General features: G+C 56.7%; 1 protein-coding gene across 1 annotated transcript; it reads right to left on the reverse strand.

Moving 5' to 3' along the window:
- Positions 1–1,802: 1,802 nt before the first annotated feature.
- On the reverse strand, positions 1,803–12,419 carry VSIG10 (V-set and immunoglobulin domain containing 10). The gene is made up of 8 exons (XM_026037724.1): positions 12,344–12,419; positions 10,429–10,713; positions 5,150–5,431; positions 4,019–4,312; positions 3,423–3,533; positions 2,906–2,918; positions 2,276–2,436; positions 1,803–2,115 (listed from the first exon to the last, which is right to left on the reverse strand). Exons 1-8 carry the CDS (start codon positions 12,417–12,419, stop codon positions 2,045–2,047), a joined length of 1,293 nt encoding a protein of 430 aa, XP_025893509.1. The 3' UTR covers positions 1,803–2,044.
- Between the last annotated feature and the right edge of the window lie 2,444 nt (positions 12,420–14,863).

Consider the following 14,863-nt stretch of genomic DNA (forward strand, 5'->3'; position numbering starts at 1 on the left):
CCCTCCGCCCCACACTGGCTCCCTCCCCGTGACCCCGGCAGGAGCCCAGCCTGCAATGGCCCCGGCCCAGGGTGCCCACACAGAGCCCAGGCCGGCGGCAGAGCAGCCACCCTGCGGCTTAATGGTCTCAGCTCCGAGGACTCGGCTCCGCAGGCCGGCCCGTCCGCGGGCAGCAGCCGGGCTCTCACTCACTGCAGGCGCAGCTTGTCCCGGAACGCTCTCCGCAAATCCTCCTCCAGGTCCAGGGCCATGCCGGCAGCCGCCCGGGGCGCGGGGCGGGCGCGGAGGAGCGCGGCGCGCGGCAGCCAAGGCGACGGCAGCACAACAGCGTTGCCAGGGGCCCCGGGCCGTTTCGGCAGCCTGGCTCCCTCCCGGCCACAGCGCTCCGTCTGTGGGGCCTGCCAGGGATCCTTCCAAAGCCCCGGGCTGCATCCCCACCGTCCCCGGCTGCTCCGTGTCCCTTTGTGCTCCGCGATGCTCCCCAGCGTTCAGCCTGTGCTAGGGTACGTCCCATCCATACCCCTCCGAGCACCGCCACCCCCCAGCCCGCCCTAGGGACCTGCCTCTGCGCCCGGCCTGGCCCAGGCCCCCGGGCCGCGCTCGGCTCCTCCTCGGCCACCGCTGCCCTCCCGAGGGCTCTGCGCCCGAGCAGACCCCGCAAGCTCTCCCATGGTCTCCCTACCTGCTCAGCTCAGCTCAGCCTCCTCACTCTTGTTCTTCTCCTCTGCCCAGCTGTGGGCTCGCACCCCTCCACTTCGCCCACAGTGGGCACGTAGTTCCCTTCCGCGCCTCTCCATGTGCCTTCCGATGGCCTCCYTTGCCCTCCACCTCCCACCCACTCCCCGTGTTTAAATCTCTTCCTTCATCCCGGGGCGATCCCAGTTGCCTGTGCTCACACCCGCACCATTGCTCTCCATGCACCCAACTCCCCTCTTGCCGCAGGGTGTGGGACCCCCTTCCCCTCCATCCTCCGAGCACTCGGTGCAATCCCCACTCCTCTTGAACCCAGCCAAGCAGCTCTCCCACCCACCTGGCCAGTCCCTTCCCAGTCTGTCTGCAAACACTGCTCCTTTCTGCTTCCCTGGTGTCCTGTATTCCCTCCATTCCCGCGCAGTGCTCAGGAACTAAGCCCCTCCAATTCCCTGTTACCCACCACACATACATCCTGACAAGCTCCGTATCCCTCCTTTTGCACCCTGATCCTCTCCCTTCCCCACATGCATCCTTCTGACCCACGTGTGTGCTGGGATTCTCTCCAGTCCCGCTCAATCCGTGCTGTTGGCCTCCATTCCCTCCATGCATCCCAATTTCCCCCAGACCTCTCTGCTCCCCTCCAGCAGCAATTCCCTCTGTCACTCAGATCCCTGCAGTTCCCTCTGTGGCTGCCCTACTCACCTCCTTTTCCTTCCATGGTCAACCCGATCCCCTTTTCCTCCTCCCCTTGGTTCCCTCTGTGCTTTGCATTGTGACCTGCCATCCCCACCAAAACTGCACAGTACCGATGAATTCCCCTCACTTCGGTATAGAGCAACATTTCAGATGAGTTTGGAGAAAAAAATATTTATAATAAAAACTATCAAGCCTCCCTGGAGAGTCTGCATCACTCATGTCCTGCCATACAGAAGTAGCTCCTCCTGCTGCCCTGGGACACCCTGCTCGAGGKGACTTTCTCCATGGGGATCCCTGCAACCCTGGCATTACTCATGGTGGCCGACCAGAACCCCGTACTGATGAGGGACATCAAGGTGAGCAGGATATGGGRACCCATTTCCTGAGCCCTGCCTGCCCTGGGATGCCACCTAGTTAGAAARGATACCTGAGACAAAGAGGAAGACAAAGACAGACAGAAATGGAGAAACWAAGTTGGGGAAGGATAGAGCGAGAACCAGGAAAGGGACGAGCGGAGAAGGAAGTGGGGATGTTCTGACCAAACCAGTCTGTTGTACAACCTAACAACCCGGGTTCAGCCACATGGYAATGAGGATGTGTTTGAAACTGGGCTTCCAGATGGAGCACTCCGCAATTCCACAAAAAGGAATGGAAACTACGTGACTGGTGCGTCTTCTCTCCTTGCTTCCTGCGGCGAGCCCCTGTTGTGCTGTTCACCATCACCACCTGCACAGGGCACAGAGCAGCAGTGTCACGAGAGTCCGTGAGGCATGGAAGAGGAATTCATCTTTCCCTTGGCAGGTATTTCTGGAAAACCTGCAGCTTAGCAAGAGAGCAGATGACTCCAGCCCCCAAGCTCGGGCAGGGAGCAGGCACCAGCGCTCACCTTCTGCGAGGTGGTTGAGGTAAGCAGGCTGCATGCTCGTCCCATTGACCAGCGCCATCACCTCGTGCTTGGTGGAGCTGCCCGTTGTCTCCTCTTCCTCCTTACCCTCATCATCATCTTCCGAGTCCACCAGCACTAAGACATCGCTTGAGTCTGGATTTCTGTGAAGAGTAGAGGAAGTAGTGACAGGTTGGAAAGATGAAGACAGCTTGTTGGGACCCCATCCCTCCAGGCTCTGCTAGTTCTATGCATCAATGTGACTGACTTTGGTGGACTTTTCCATCCTGCACTAATYGTGTTTGAAGAACAGGTCTTGGACCCTGCTGGTGGCAACACCAATCTGTACTGCTTCCCCTTTCCCTTCCAGTGTCCTCCAACTGTTTCACAGATATTCATGGGCTAAAATTCAAGAGCAGTTCCTGGGCGGAGTTACTTTCCCCTCTTGTATAGATGGGGAAAGGAGACATTCAGAATAGAGCCCTCCCAGCTCTCTTGCCCCAAGGAGCTCTTCTGGACAGCCTTCTCCCACACTAGCGGGTGCCTTGCCAGCACCATCCCTACAGGCAGGACGTGTTTGCCACAATGCCTGCGAGTTCAGCAAGGACTGCGTTGGGAAAAGCTGACACTCACCTGAATGCAGTACCTAAACAGGAGACAATAAAACAGAAAAGACAACGTTAGAAACCACGAGCAGCCCCTCAGGCAAAGCACCCTTGGTTTTACTGTACCATCTCCGTCTATCCTGCCCACAGAGGGATGACCTTCAGCAGTCCCATGCAGCAGAATGGATGGAAAGGTGGTTCTCCACCCCACTGGGATGGGAAAGCGGTCAGCCTGCCCACATCAGATCCATTAGAGGTGTCACAGGTAAAGGGGAGGACAGGGTTACTCTGGCACAGTACAGGTCTCAGGAGAACAGGGAGAAGGGAAGGAGTCTGGAACACTCAACTGCAGAAGGGCTTTGCATTTCCAACCCATCTACCCCCAGGACTGTTAGGGTTTTTACCAAGAATGGGGTGAAATCCAAGTCGGTGGCAGACTCCAGCAGGCCAGAAGGGACAAGCAAGCCCTTGAAATTGTGGGATAAAACCAGGACACCCCAATAGAGAAGAAGCCCCTCCCTGGTTGCACTGAGGCGAGCTCTTACCTCCGAGACACAGCAGGGGATGGTAGTACAGGATGATGCCGGAGACGACGAGAAGAGCCAGCAGGGCCAGCACCACCACGGCACCCACGATCCCAACTATATTCACTGGCCCTGCAGGGAGGAGCTTTGCTTGTCACTAGGACAGGAGTGCACTCGGTACCAGTGACAGAGCAGGTACCCAAACGCCCCCTCCATCTCCGCTTCCCATCACTGCCGCAGTCCCACCAGCACGATGGGAGCTCACACCTCACTGAGATGGAAAACAACACGGCAAGACCCTTGATTTTTGTGTCACGTGTGCTATGTGAAAGCAAACGAAGCCCCAGCTGCTGGGATTGAGCARCTTGGCCTGGAGAGATGCATCTTTGTCCCCACAACTTAGAGAAACCAAGGATGTGACTGCAATCCTTTCCCAGGCCTCTCACACCAAGGCAAGGAGAATCAGGCCTTCCTGCCTTGTGTGATTCCAGCCCATACCCGTGCGTGCAGCTGCATCCTGCAAGCATGTGGATTTCTGGAGCTCTCCAGTGGCTGCTGTTATCTGTGYCCTCGTCTCCTCCTTCCCTGCCACCCCGATGCCAGGCAGCCCCACTCACGCTTCACCGTGAGGCAGACGAAAACCTCCCTGAGCCCCACGGGGTTCTGCGCCTTGCAGATGTAGCAGCCGCCGTCGACGTCCTGGGAGCAGTTCCGGATGGTGAGCCGGGACACGTTGCCCTCCTGGGTGATGAGGTGCCTCCCTCCGGGCCGGATTTCCGCCGCCGCCTGGGCAGTGCCCTGCAGCCAGCTGAGCCTGGCAGCCGGGGTGCTCTCGGTGACGYGGCACGTCAGGGTCACGTTGTCACCCACAAAGCAGGTCTTGAGGGGCTCCGACTCCAAAGAAGGGCTCTCTGAATAGCAGGGGGGAGAAGAGAGTCAAGAACGGCACGGGGAAGCTTAATGCAGCAAGCTATCAGCCATCTGAGCGATTAATAATCATTAACAGAAGGAAGTCACACAGGAGGCCAAACACTGAGGCTTAGCCCTCARCTGACTCCCAGGACTCTTCAGCGTCCCCCCAAGGAGCAGTCTGAGCTCCTTTCGCACCACTCGGTGCTGGCTTGGCCCCCTGGCTTGAAATCCCCAGAGAAGGCTCCTTGGAGGGCGGCCAGCCCCTGGACAAGAAGGTGTGAGAGGAGAGGCAGTCCAGCAGACTGCCACTGGACTTTCCACTGGTTCAGCAGAGCCCTTGCTTAGCTCTGACAACCCTTGCAGGACAAACACAGCTCAGGTTTTCAAAAGCCACTTTAGCCACCGCTGCTAAGACACCTGAGCGGGTCTGAGTACAGACAACCCTCCTGCTACAAAACCAACCAGCCCTGCTAAACTTCATCTCCACCAACTCACTAAAATCATCTGTCACCTTCTCCGTCCTGGCCACAGGCACAAGCACTTGCACAGGCCAGAACCTTGGTGCAAGGAGCAGATTTGTCAGCCTGTGAAAACGTATCCAAACATATGACTCACCTGCAACTACACCAGGCGCTCCTGGGCTGCAGGATTGTGTGCCCTGTGYGGTCACCTCTGCCCCAGCCAAACCCTGCCACGCTGCCCTCCTTGCATCTCCCCCTGCAGCAAGTGCCCCTAAGGCTGTCCTGCCTGGCAGAGGGCAGAGAAGGGCAGGGCACCTGCCTGCCCCCTCATTAGCAGGCTCGTTAATAGCCAAAAAAGCGGGCAAGCCGACTCACTTATCTGCACGGTGCACGCAGGCTGCTCCTGCTTGACTACGTGGCTCCCGACACACTTGAACGTTTTGCCGTGGGAGAGGCGGGAGCTGTTCAGCGTTTCCACGTGGACGTCGGCGGAGCTYGTGGAGCTGATGACCCAGCTCGTGTTCTCCAGATCGCCCCCCTCTTCYCTCCAGTGCAAGGTGGGGTGGGGGGACCCCCCAGGCCAGCTGCAAAACAGCCTCAGCATCTGTCCCGAGGAGGAGGTTCCAGCCCAGCACTTCGGGGACGACCGCGGTGCACCTGTGAGCAAGGGCAGCACGTGGTTAGAAACACTCCCAGGTCACGGCTCTTGGCACCTCAGGATGCGCTCGCTTTGCCTTTGCTTCCCTTGAGAGACTCTTTGGCCTCTCCACTYATCCTGCTTCCTGCCCTGTGTCCCACACCCCCAGGGGAGCACAGCTTGGAACAAAAGCTGACGCAGAGCGAGCAAGGGGCTGTTCTGTGAAAGGCAGCACAGCAGCCACGGCCAAGCCTCCAGGGACTACAACAGGGGGGAGAACACACAAGCGCCACGGTCGTGTCCCAGAAAGTCACGATAAGCATCTRAAAAACACAGCAGGAGAACAAAATCTCCGTGCTGCCCTTGGCATTTCAACACAGCCCTGATCCTTGTGTCCAGCTACAAGCGAGTGACACAGATTCACACCGCACCAGAACAAGGCTCTGCCTTCCCCATTGCTCTCCTCGAAACTGGAACTCCAGTTTGCCCACGGGATCCTGGAAGACCTCAGGACTCTTGCCAAGGCTGAGCAGCTTGAGGACAATGACAAGGAATGAGAGCACAAACCTGCAGGCTGACACCTCCTCGCCCTGCACAAAASGGGTGGCAGGAGGCAGCCACCAAAGAGGAGATGCTGACAGTCACTGCATTGGGGTCACTGGGAAGGGGAAGGCAGATGTGCATCCATAATGGATAAAATGGACAAACCCAAGAGTTAGTGTTAATCCCTGAGCCCCAAAGAGTCCCGCCAGAGTGGGCTCAGCATTCCCTACAAGTGACTTGCTTGGCAAGGTCAGCCAGGTCCCATGTGAACCACATCCATGAGATGGCACCCATCTATTCCGGGGTTAGGTGGCACCTACCACCGGCAGCTTCCAGCGCATCACAGATGAGTAACGGACAGCTAAGAGGCACCAGTCCAAAGCTAGACTGTCTTCCCACCCAGCCCAGCACAGCGTGGATGAAGGAGGCTGTTCCGAACGTGCCAGGTCCCCCGTGCGTGCAGGGAGCCCTGGGGACTCCAGCGTGTGATATCAGACACCGAGGCCGACCCAAGGCCGCCCTGTCCCTTTCCTGCACCCACGCGGCGGGTGCCGAGCGAGGCCAGACTGGCTAAGCGAGCCACGCGCTGCAGCCCGTGGCCACAGCACACCGCGGCAGCGGGGACAAACTCCAGCACACGCAGCACGGAGGCAAAGTCAYGGCTGGCTTCCTGCCAGGGCCCAGCACCGGCCACAGCCAACACCACTGGTTATKTAAATATGGAAACAGCTGAATGACGGCAGGTTGGACACGAGCAGAAACCCAAAGGGRCCCCTTTTAGGGCTAACGCAGGACGTCAGCTCAATTTCAAGCAGCCTCTCCATTCCTGCCTCCCTTCCATCATCTGGTTTCCTTATAATCCTGACCATGAGTACAGTCTTGGTACTGAAACTATAACCTGTACACACATGTGCACGTGTTCATTTAACAGCCATAGGGATTCTGGACTCTGACCCTGGCAGAAACAACACCTGGGTCCCTGCAGGGTAGAATCAGGCAAGCCAGATGAGCAAGACTTCCCCGAGACACCATCTGCTGCCAAACAGCCCCAAACAGGAGCTGCCAAGGGGACATCTGATGTTGATTTTGCAGGGTGCTTATTCAAATGATCCAGGAGATGACAGAACGTAGAGTAGGAAACAAAATCATGGCAAGAAAAAAACAACGCGCCAGGAATAATAAAAGCAAAAAGCAGCTTCTAACTAAGGTGTGTCTGACCTGGGGACTGGTTACAGAGAAAAGCAGCCCTAAACGGCTGCCCATTCCAGCCCAAATGGTGTTCACAGTTACCACAGCCCTTCACCTGCAGTAAATGCAGCTCTTCTCCCCACTGGCCCACCTCGTTCACAGCTGTCCTGCCTGGAGCAGGGCAGAGATGTCACCTCCTCCACAYGTGCAGTTCAGGCAGTGAAGCCCCACATACTAAACTGGAAAAGAAGGGGACGGTGACTATTTTAACCTGGGGCATTAGGGGAGAAGCCACAAAGAAGCATCTTCCTCCCTCCTGCCCATCTACCTACCCACCTTTGGCCTCCACTAAATCCCAACCAGTCTAGGCCACGCAACGGGCAGGATTTGAGAGGAGACTCACTCCTGAACAGCRGTTCTGTGTCTGGATGTGGATGGGGAAGATGAAACAGTAAAGGCCATTTGAGGAAGTCCTGCAGGAAGATTAGGTTTCCTGAGGCACAAGCAAAAGTTGATGCACAGAAACCAAGCAACAGCTCACAGTCAGGCATGAGGGCAGCAGCTGAAACACGAGAAGAATGAAATCTCCAGCATGCTACTGATTATACACAAGTTAACGGGCTGTATATGCCTAAATGGAAAATTAACTCCTCATGACATAGTCCTCCTCAACAAATGTCCAGAGAAAAGGACCTGACTGTGAAAGTTCTCATCTCTTCATAGGGCTTGACTTTCCATCAGCTGCACATGCATCTTATATGATCTGAGCATTCCAGTTCTGTTAAGAAAGTTTTTCACATCTTCTGCCTCTGGGAGGTATTGCAACGGATCCTGAATTCCTGCTGTGATTGTAAGAGCAACCTGCAAGCCTGCATCATCAGATAAAAAAAAACACAACAAAAAGCAATCAAACAAAACAACCGCAACCTCTGCATGCAGGAGCATTTGTGTTTTCCTGAGGCCAGATAAGAGCCAACGGTGGCTTATATAATACTACATACCAGGAAATCTCCCCAGGGAAATGTGCAATTATACATTTCCTTCATGCCATGTGCTTCCTATCTAATGCAAACACAGGCTGATGCTCAAAACCTCAGCTATGCCTCCATCAAGTTGCTAGGTTTCCCCTGTTTGATTATTTTTAGTTGGTTTTTAAGACAGTTGAAGGCAAAAAGAACATGCAGCATTAGACAGAATGGAGACTGTCAACTGTTAAGAACTGTAATCTCACAAGGAGGTTCCTATGCAGCATGACCTGCACTCCAGCAGTAAAGGAAAAGCTCCAAGATTTTGCTTGATACCCACAAGCAGTCAGTAATGGTGACAYTGCTGCTACTTTTGCTCGTGATTATTGGTAACATTGCTGAAGACTTTGGGCTCCATCCTTGCAGGCCCCAGGCCTAGAAGTTCTCTGAAGCACCTCAAGGTTCAACTCTTTCATTCCGGTCTTCTGTGACCCTTTCTAATTCTATCTGCAGATTCCTTGCCCCAAGAGAAGAATTTTTACTTGTCTGAACTTTCAGAGATTTAACCCGGATCAAACAGGTCCCAGTCTTTTACAACACACACCCTTATTCCACCAAACACTCAGAAGGAAGGAACACCCCGAGTGCAAACAGAAAACCAAGCCAGGATCTGGCATGCTGAGGGTGTTGACAGAAAGATCAGCAAGAAAGAAAGGCCAGCAGAGAACAGAGAGTATCACCGATACAGGGAGACAGACAGCAGGTTTTTCCCTCTTCAAATTCCCGGAATATGGACTGGGCTCGCATAAAAGAGAGCAAGTCACAGTCCAAGTCAGAGGGGCCAGAGTCTAACCACATTTGATTAGACTTGCTGAGGGTGCCAACAAGAGTATCAGCCTAGGACCTGCGTTCCCTGCTAGTTTATTGGTGGATTTTCCATGGAAGAGATGAGGCATCTTGGCAAGGTAACAACTCCTTGGCAGAAGCAGGAAGGGCTTTGCTCTGATGGGACAAGTGGTGCCCAGTAGTGCTCTCCAAGCTGATCCTCCATTCACATTGTAAAGATTTGTAAGAGAAAGAATGAAATAGAAACAGAAATGTGTGTGAGCACCAGAAGAAATGTCACGATAAAGGTTAAAAAATGGCCTGTGCTGGTATTCCCAGAATAGTGCTCCCAGGGGATCGCCCCCCTCTACACAGCCCTGGTGAGGCCACATCTGGAGACTGTGTCCAGTTCTGGGCTGCCCAGGACAAGAGGGATGTGGAGCTGCTGGAGAGAGTCCAGCGCAGGGCTATGAGGATGATCAGGGGCCTCAAACATCTGCCCTAGGAGCAAAGGCTGAGGGAGCGGGGCCTGTTCAGCCTGGAGAAGAGAAGGCTGAGAGGGGACCTCATCAGTGTCTATAAATACCTCATGGGACGCAGTGAGGAGGAGCGGGTGGCCTCTTTTCAGGGGTGGCCACCAACAGAACTAGAGGAAACAACCACAAACCGAAGCACCAAAATTCCACAGGAACTTAAGGAAAATTTTCTTGACAGTGAGGGTGACAGAGCCCTGGAACAGGCTGCCTGGAGAGCTTGTGGGGTCTCCTTCAATGGAGATCTTCACMACCCACCTGGCTGCCAACCTGTGCCATGTGCTTTAGGTGACCCTGCATATGCAGGGGTCTTGGACTAGCTGATCTCTAGAGGTCCCTTCCAGCCTTAAGGATTATATGATAGGGCTCCTAACAGCAAATCCAAGGAAAACAACATTTGTGTTGAGACTGAAGGCTGCACTCGGTAAGATGCAGCCAGTCAGCAGAAGACCCTGCATCCTCACACCAGGAGGGTGGGACAAGTCTACAGCATAACGTGTTCCTTTTCCTATTAGCTCAACAGAGAAAAGACTCTAGGCATCTATTTCAACCATATATTCCAAGTGAGAGAATACAGGCCAGGCTGCTGCCCAAGGTCTAAGATTTCGGAAGACTGATGTCAGCTGAATTCAGAGGCGAAGGGCCATCTCAGAACAGCTACAGGATACATAAAAAATCTGCCCAAAYCTGGTTTATTGTCACCAATCAAGAATAATTTAAGAGATGTAGCAAGGACTTAACAGCTGGGGTCTCCTCTGCTGTGTCACAAACAAGTGATTCTTGCCAGGCTACTTGGACAACTGGTCTTAATGCGTGTGAGGGTAGGAGTAAAACCAACTCACTCATAGGTTTTGTACCACCTTCCCCTTTCACAGACTATTTATCTACTGGCACCAGACTCCCTGCAATCCAGGGGACCTGTGAGAACCAGGGGAGAAATTCCCAGACACGAGATAGACTTACTGGCTACCAGGAGCTGCACTCTGTGTTCATGGTCTGTTTTGTTGAGCACTTCCCTGCAAGTGTAGTTGCCCTCATCCTGCAGGCGCAGTCCTGTGATGTGCAGGGAGCTGTTGTCAACCAGGGAGAACCGGACGTCTTGGGGGAATGTGACTTTTGAGGAGAAGAGCGGGGGGACTGAGTGGGGATCCCCTTGAAACCAAACCACTTCAGTTGCTTCTTTGGAGACATTTCGGCACAAAAGGAGGATGCTTCCTCCAACCTCCCCATAGACCACTTCCTCTGTTCCTGCAAAACAAGGACAGCATTAGGGATGTAAGGAAGCTCCAAAGACCCCTTCTGTGAGCAAACTTTATGGAAAAACACCCAGTCATTTGATCAGGAGATTTTCGACAATACCAGGCCAACAGGCTCCATCTGATGAGGATCCATCCCCTCCATCTCATGATATAATAGCAAAGCTGTTTTGAGGAACCTGCTGTGTTCACTGTGCTTCATGACCATGCTCGAGCCATTCCCCTTTTCCTGATGGTTTTCATCCAGTTTCCTTTCCTGATTTTCCCACTCCTTTTTGCTCTGGTGGTCCTAGTGTGGACACCTTTACCATTRACTCCAACTCCTTCAGAGCTGCTGCTGCTGTGGGGCTTGTCTTAGCACAAGTTGTTTTGGGATGAATCGAGCAGCTAAAAATATTCAGCACACGTGCTCAGAAAGAGGGATATGGCTTTGAAGGCTAAAGAGGAAAGCACCACTAGGCTGTCCCTGCCCAAGAGAGATAGGCGAGACACACGTCACACAAGGAAGCCAAACACAAGCCGTATTAGAGCACTGGTGACTCAGGTTCGGCAGCGACAACAGTCTGGTTTCATGCTCAGAGCAATGTTCATGTTCACCCCATGTTTTGCTAGACCATGTGCTCCTCTCTCCYGAGCAGCCGCATCCCTCCACTGCTCAGGGAGCCAAACAGCATTCAAAAAGAGAAGACCAGCCCATGACTCTGCTCCTGGGAGCCACGAGAGCACGGCAATAATGTTGGAAATGTCCCTTCTGCCGTTCCTTGGCTCTGATCCCTAGTACCTGCTTCCCCTGACAAGCAGGGCTTGGACCCTACAGCAGAAACAGCCTTATCCAAGCCAAAGGGCAGAACGAGCCCCACCGTTTGAACCTCTGCAGGCRTCGATGACTGCAGCGCAGCGCTCCCTGTGCAGGGAAATAAAAAGGTGGATGGCGGTGTTGGAGAGAAACGGACTAACACCAGTTTGTGCCACCAAAACAAGAAATAACAACTTTCTGGTGTGTCGTAAGGCCCGGTCGCTTATCTTATCACTGCTTAGCTATCACGCGTATCACTGCCGTGGCAGAGGAGCCAAGCAGGACGATCTGCCCAAGGCGCTCCTGTACCCGCTGCTCGCGGCGCCCCGGCCAGCGCTCGCCCTGCCYGTGCCCGGGAGGAGCAGCCCGAGCCAACACTCGGGAGCCATGAACCGCGTGCCAGCAGAGCGCTCCTTCCCGGCGCCCCGCATGGGGCAAGGGCGCCTGCCTGGTGGGACACCGCTCCTGGCATTATCCAGCTGCCGGCTAGAGTCCCTGTGCCCCTGCTTTTGAACCCGCTTCCTGGGCGAGAACCACGGAGCACATCAGGACAGCGCCCGAGGCACCTGGTGCGCGTGGGGCAGGGCCCCCCTCTGCTCCGCAGCCAGTCCTGCGTGGGCGAGCACCACGGCACGGGGGCAACCCGCCACCTTCGCCCGGGGAGCGGCAGCCCTTCGCCCTCGCAGAGGGCTGGGGCATCCCGAAACCGCCATCGCGGTTCTCGGCGGGGAAGGGGCCGTCACCGCTGCGCTGCGGCGGGAGCAGCCCGGGCACGGGCCGGCGGGAGGTCGCCAGCGGCCGCCTCAGAGCCCTTCCCCGCCGGTACCTGCGGCGTCCCGTGCCGGCAGCAGCCTCCAGACGCAGAGGGCGAGGAAGAACCGCGTCCCGCCGCGGAGCCGCATCGCGTCCCGCCGCGGGCAGCGCCTCCCGCCGCCGCGCTCCGGGCTGCAGCCCGCCCGGGAGGCGGTGCCGCCGCCGCCGGCCGCGGGCAGGAGCCGCCCGCCGCCCCCTGCCCGGGCCCCCGCAGCGCTCGTGCCTCGGCCCGCGCCACCTGAGCGCCCGCTGGCCTCCCGCCATCTTGGCCGCCTGCCCGCCCCTGCGCGCCATTTTGGCCGCCCCTTCACTCCCCCCCCCCCCCCCATCTTGGCTGCCCCCCGCGCTGCGGCGGGGAAGGAGCCCCGAGAGGCGCCCTGGCCGCCTCGGTGCTGGGGAGCTCGGCCGGAACGGGGGTGCCCACCTCGGCGCAGACACGTCCCCAACCTCTGGGGCAGGTGCCATTGCTCCCAGCTCCCTGCAGCCATCRCCGCCAGCTCCGCGCAGTGAATTCCCCCTGCTCTGCCTGGGGATTTGGGCCATGTTGCTGCTCCGCTCGCTTTGTTTCCTTTCCCAGGAGAGCTGTTTCTCCCAAGTTTTGTGGCAACAGGTGCATCCCCAAGGGATCCAGGGGGCCTGATGTGGTGGCGGGCTCTGAGCGGGAGCCAAGAGCAGCAGCAAACAAGCACCGTGTGAAAGGGTCTGCTTTGGCACCCTCCTCGTGGCTTTTAAACACTCCGCATTTAGCAGCAACAGAAAACGTCACCAGTGGAAACGGAGGAGACAAACCAAACATATCACTACGTACAGAACAGGGCACCTCCCAACCCAAAATCTGCCTATGTGGGGCACCTTGAGAACATCCTTAGCGGTGTCCTCCTCACTCATCCCCGCAGACACCACTGGCTATGGGGATTCTTAGTAGGTCATTTAATTAACAACGCAAACGAAGGGAGAAGAAAGAGGCTCAGGTGCTCAGCTTGGCTATGCTCAGCGGGCCAAGCCAAATGGCAGGGGGTGCCCGCAGGCTTGTGCTGTGAGAGACGGCCTGGGTGTGCTCGTGCAGCAGACACCGCGCTGCTGGCCGCCCGCCGCGCGAGTCCTCTGCGAGGACTCCTCGCCATGGGGCCAGAGCGGGTTTATGGAGTGAAAACCTGGGCCTTGAATGCAGGGGCTCTGTGRGGCCAAACCAAACAAGAGCACGGCAAGAGGCACGTGTGTTTGCAGCGGAAAATGTGCAAAGCGGGATGCTCGCCCTGCCCACAACTGAGGACAAAACTTTCTGTCCCGGCACAAAGACCTTGGCAGCACGTAGCGAGTGAAGGCCAAGCTCTGAAAGTTGGGAGGCTCTTGCTGGGCAGGCCRTGCTCACAGCGGGGTGGAAACAGCAACGCTTCAGTATTGGCGCTCTCTGCACCCCCTGCCCCAGCTTCCCTCACGCCCCCCCAGAATGAATCCAGACCAGTCACCTGGGCATAAACTGGGGACAGATTTTAAGATCTGCAGCCATCTTTGGGCCTGGACACACAAGCACAGTGTGTGTGCRAGCTGCGGGGCTCAGCAGGGCCTGAAGTGTGGTTTTCAAACCCAAATGAATGCCCAAACCCTTCCCTTTTGCCCGATGGACAGAGCCTCCCTTAGCAACCTCACCAAGAGCAGCATGGCTGGATACAGGGTGACTTTCCATCACCTCCAGCCAGGCTCAGGAAAAGTTACTGGGAGCAGAAGCCTTGGGCTGAGCCAGGATCTGCACTACGTGGGCTCTGGGCTTTAGGCCCAGCTTTGCTCTGTGCAGTCCATCAATGCGCTTTCCRTAAGCCAGGCCGGGAGGCAGCGGCTTGAGGCTGAGCTGCAGCTCGTGCTTTCTGCCCGCTTGAAAACAACCTCCCCCACTCGCGGAGATAACTGCTGCGAGGCTTTTCCTTGTGGAGATAACGTGCTGCGTCCCTCTTCTCCAAACAGGACAATGACAAGGCAGAACAGGGAAGATGTGCTGTCCTGGAGGAGGAGGGATGTGCCCCGGAGCCCCAGGTGCCGTCCCCTGGAGCACCAGCTGCCCCAGGGATGCAACAGGAAGGGCAGCGACGAGCGCCCGGCCAGCCCGCAGCCTCCCGCACCGCCGTTGCGATCGTGCCAGATCCCATCCCGTTGCTCCATGGGGGGCTGAGCCGCAGGGTCCCAGGTCTGCCCGCTCCATATGGAGCCACGTCCACAGGACACCTCATCTTCCCTCTGCGCTCCCTGTGGGCACATGGAGAGCTGCGCGGCGGAGAAGGATCAGGGAGCGATGGTGCCTGGCTCGGGGCAGACCCCATCCCTCTCTACAACTACCTGGGAGGAGGCTGCAGTGAGGCCGGGCTCGGCCTCTTCCCTGCAACAACTGCCTACAGGACAAGGGGAAGCGGCCTCAAGCGGCACCAGGGCTGGACACCAGAGGAATGTGGACACGGAAAGAGGGAGGAAGGCCCGGACGCGGGGAAGCGGCGGTCCCCGCTCCTGGCCGCGCCGCACACGAGGCGCCCGGAGGCGCGGC

Source organism: Nothoprocta perdicaria, unplaced genomic scaffold, assembly GCF_003342845.1.
Source record: "Nothoprocta perdicaria isolate Ctin4 unplaced genomic scaffold, notPer1 scaffold_2, whole genome shotgun sequence".
NCBI lineage: Eukaryota > Metazoa > Chordata > Aves > Tinamiformes > Tinamidae > Nothoprocta > Nothoprocta perdicaria.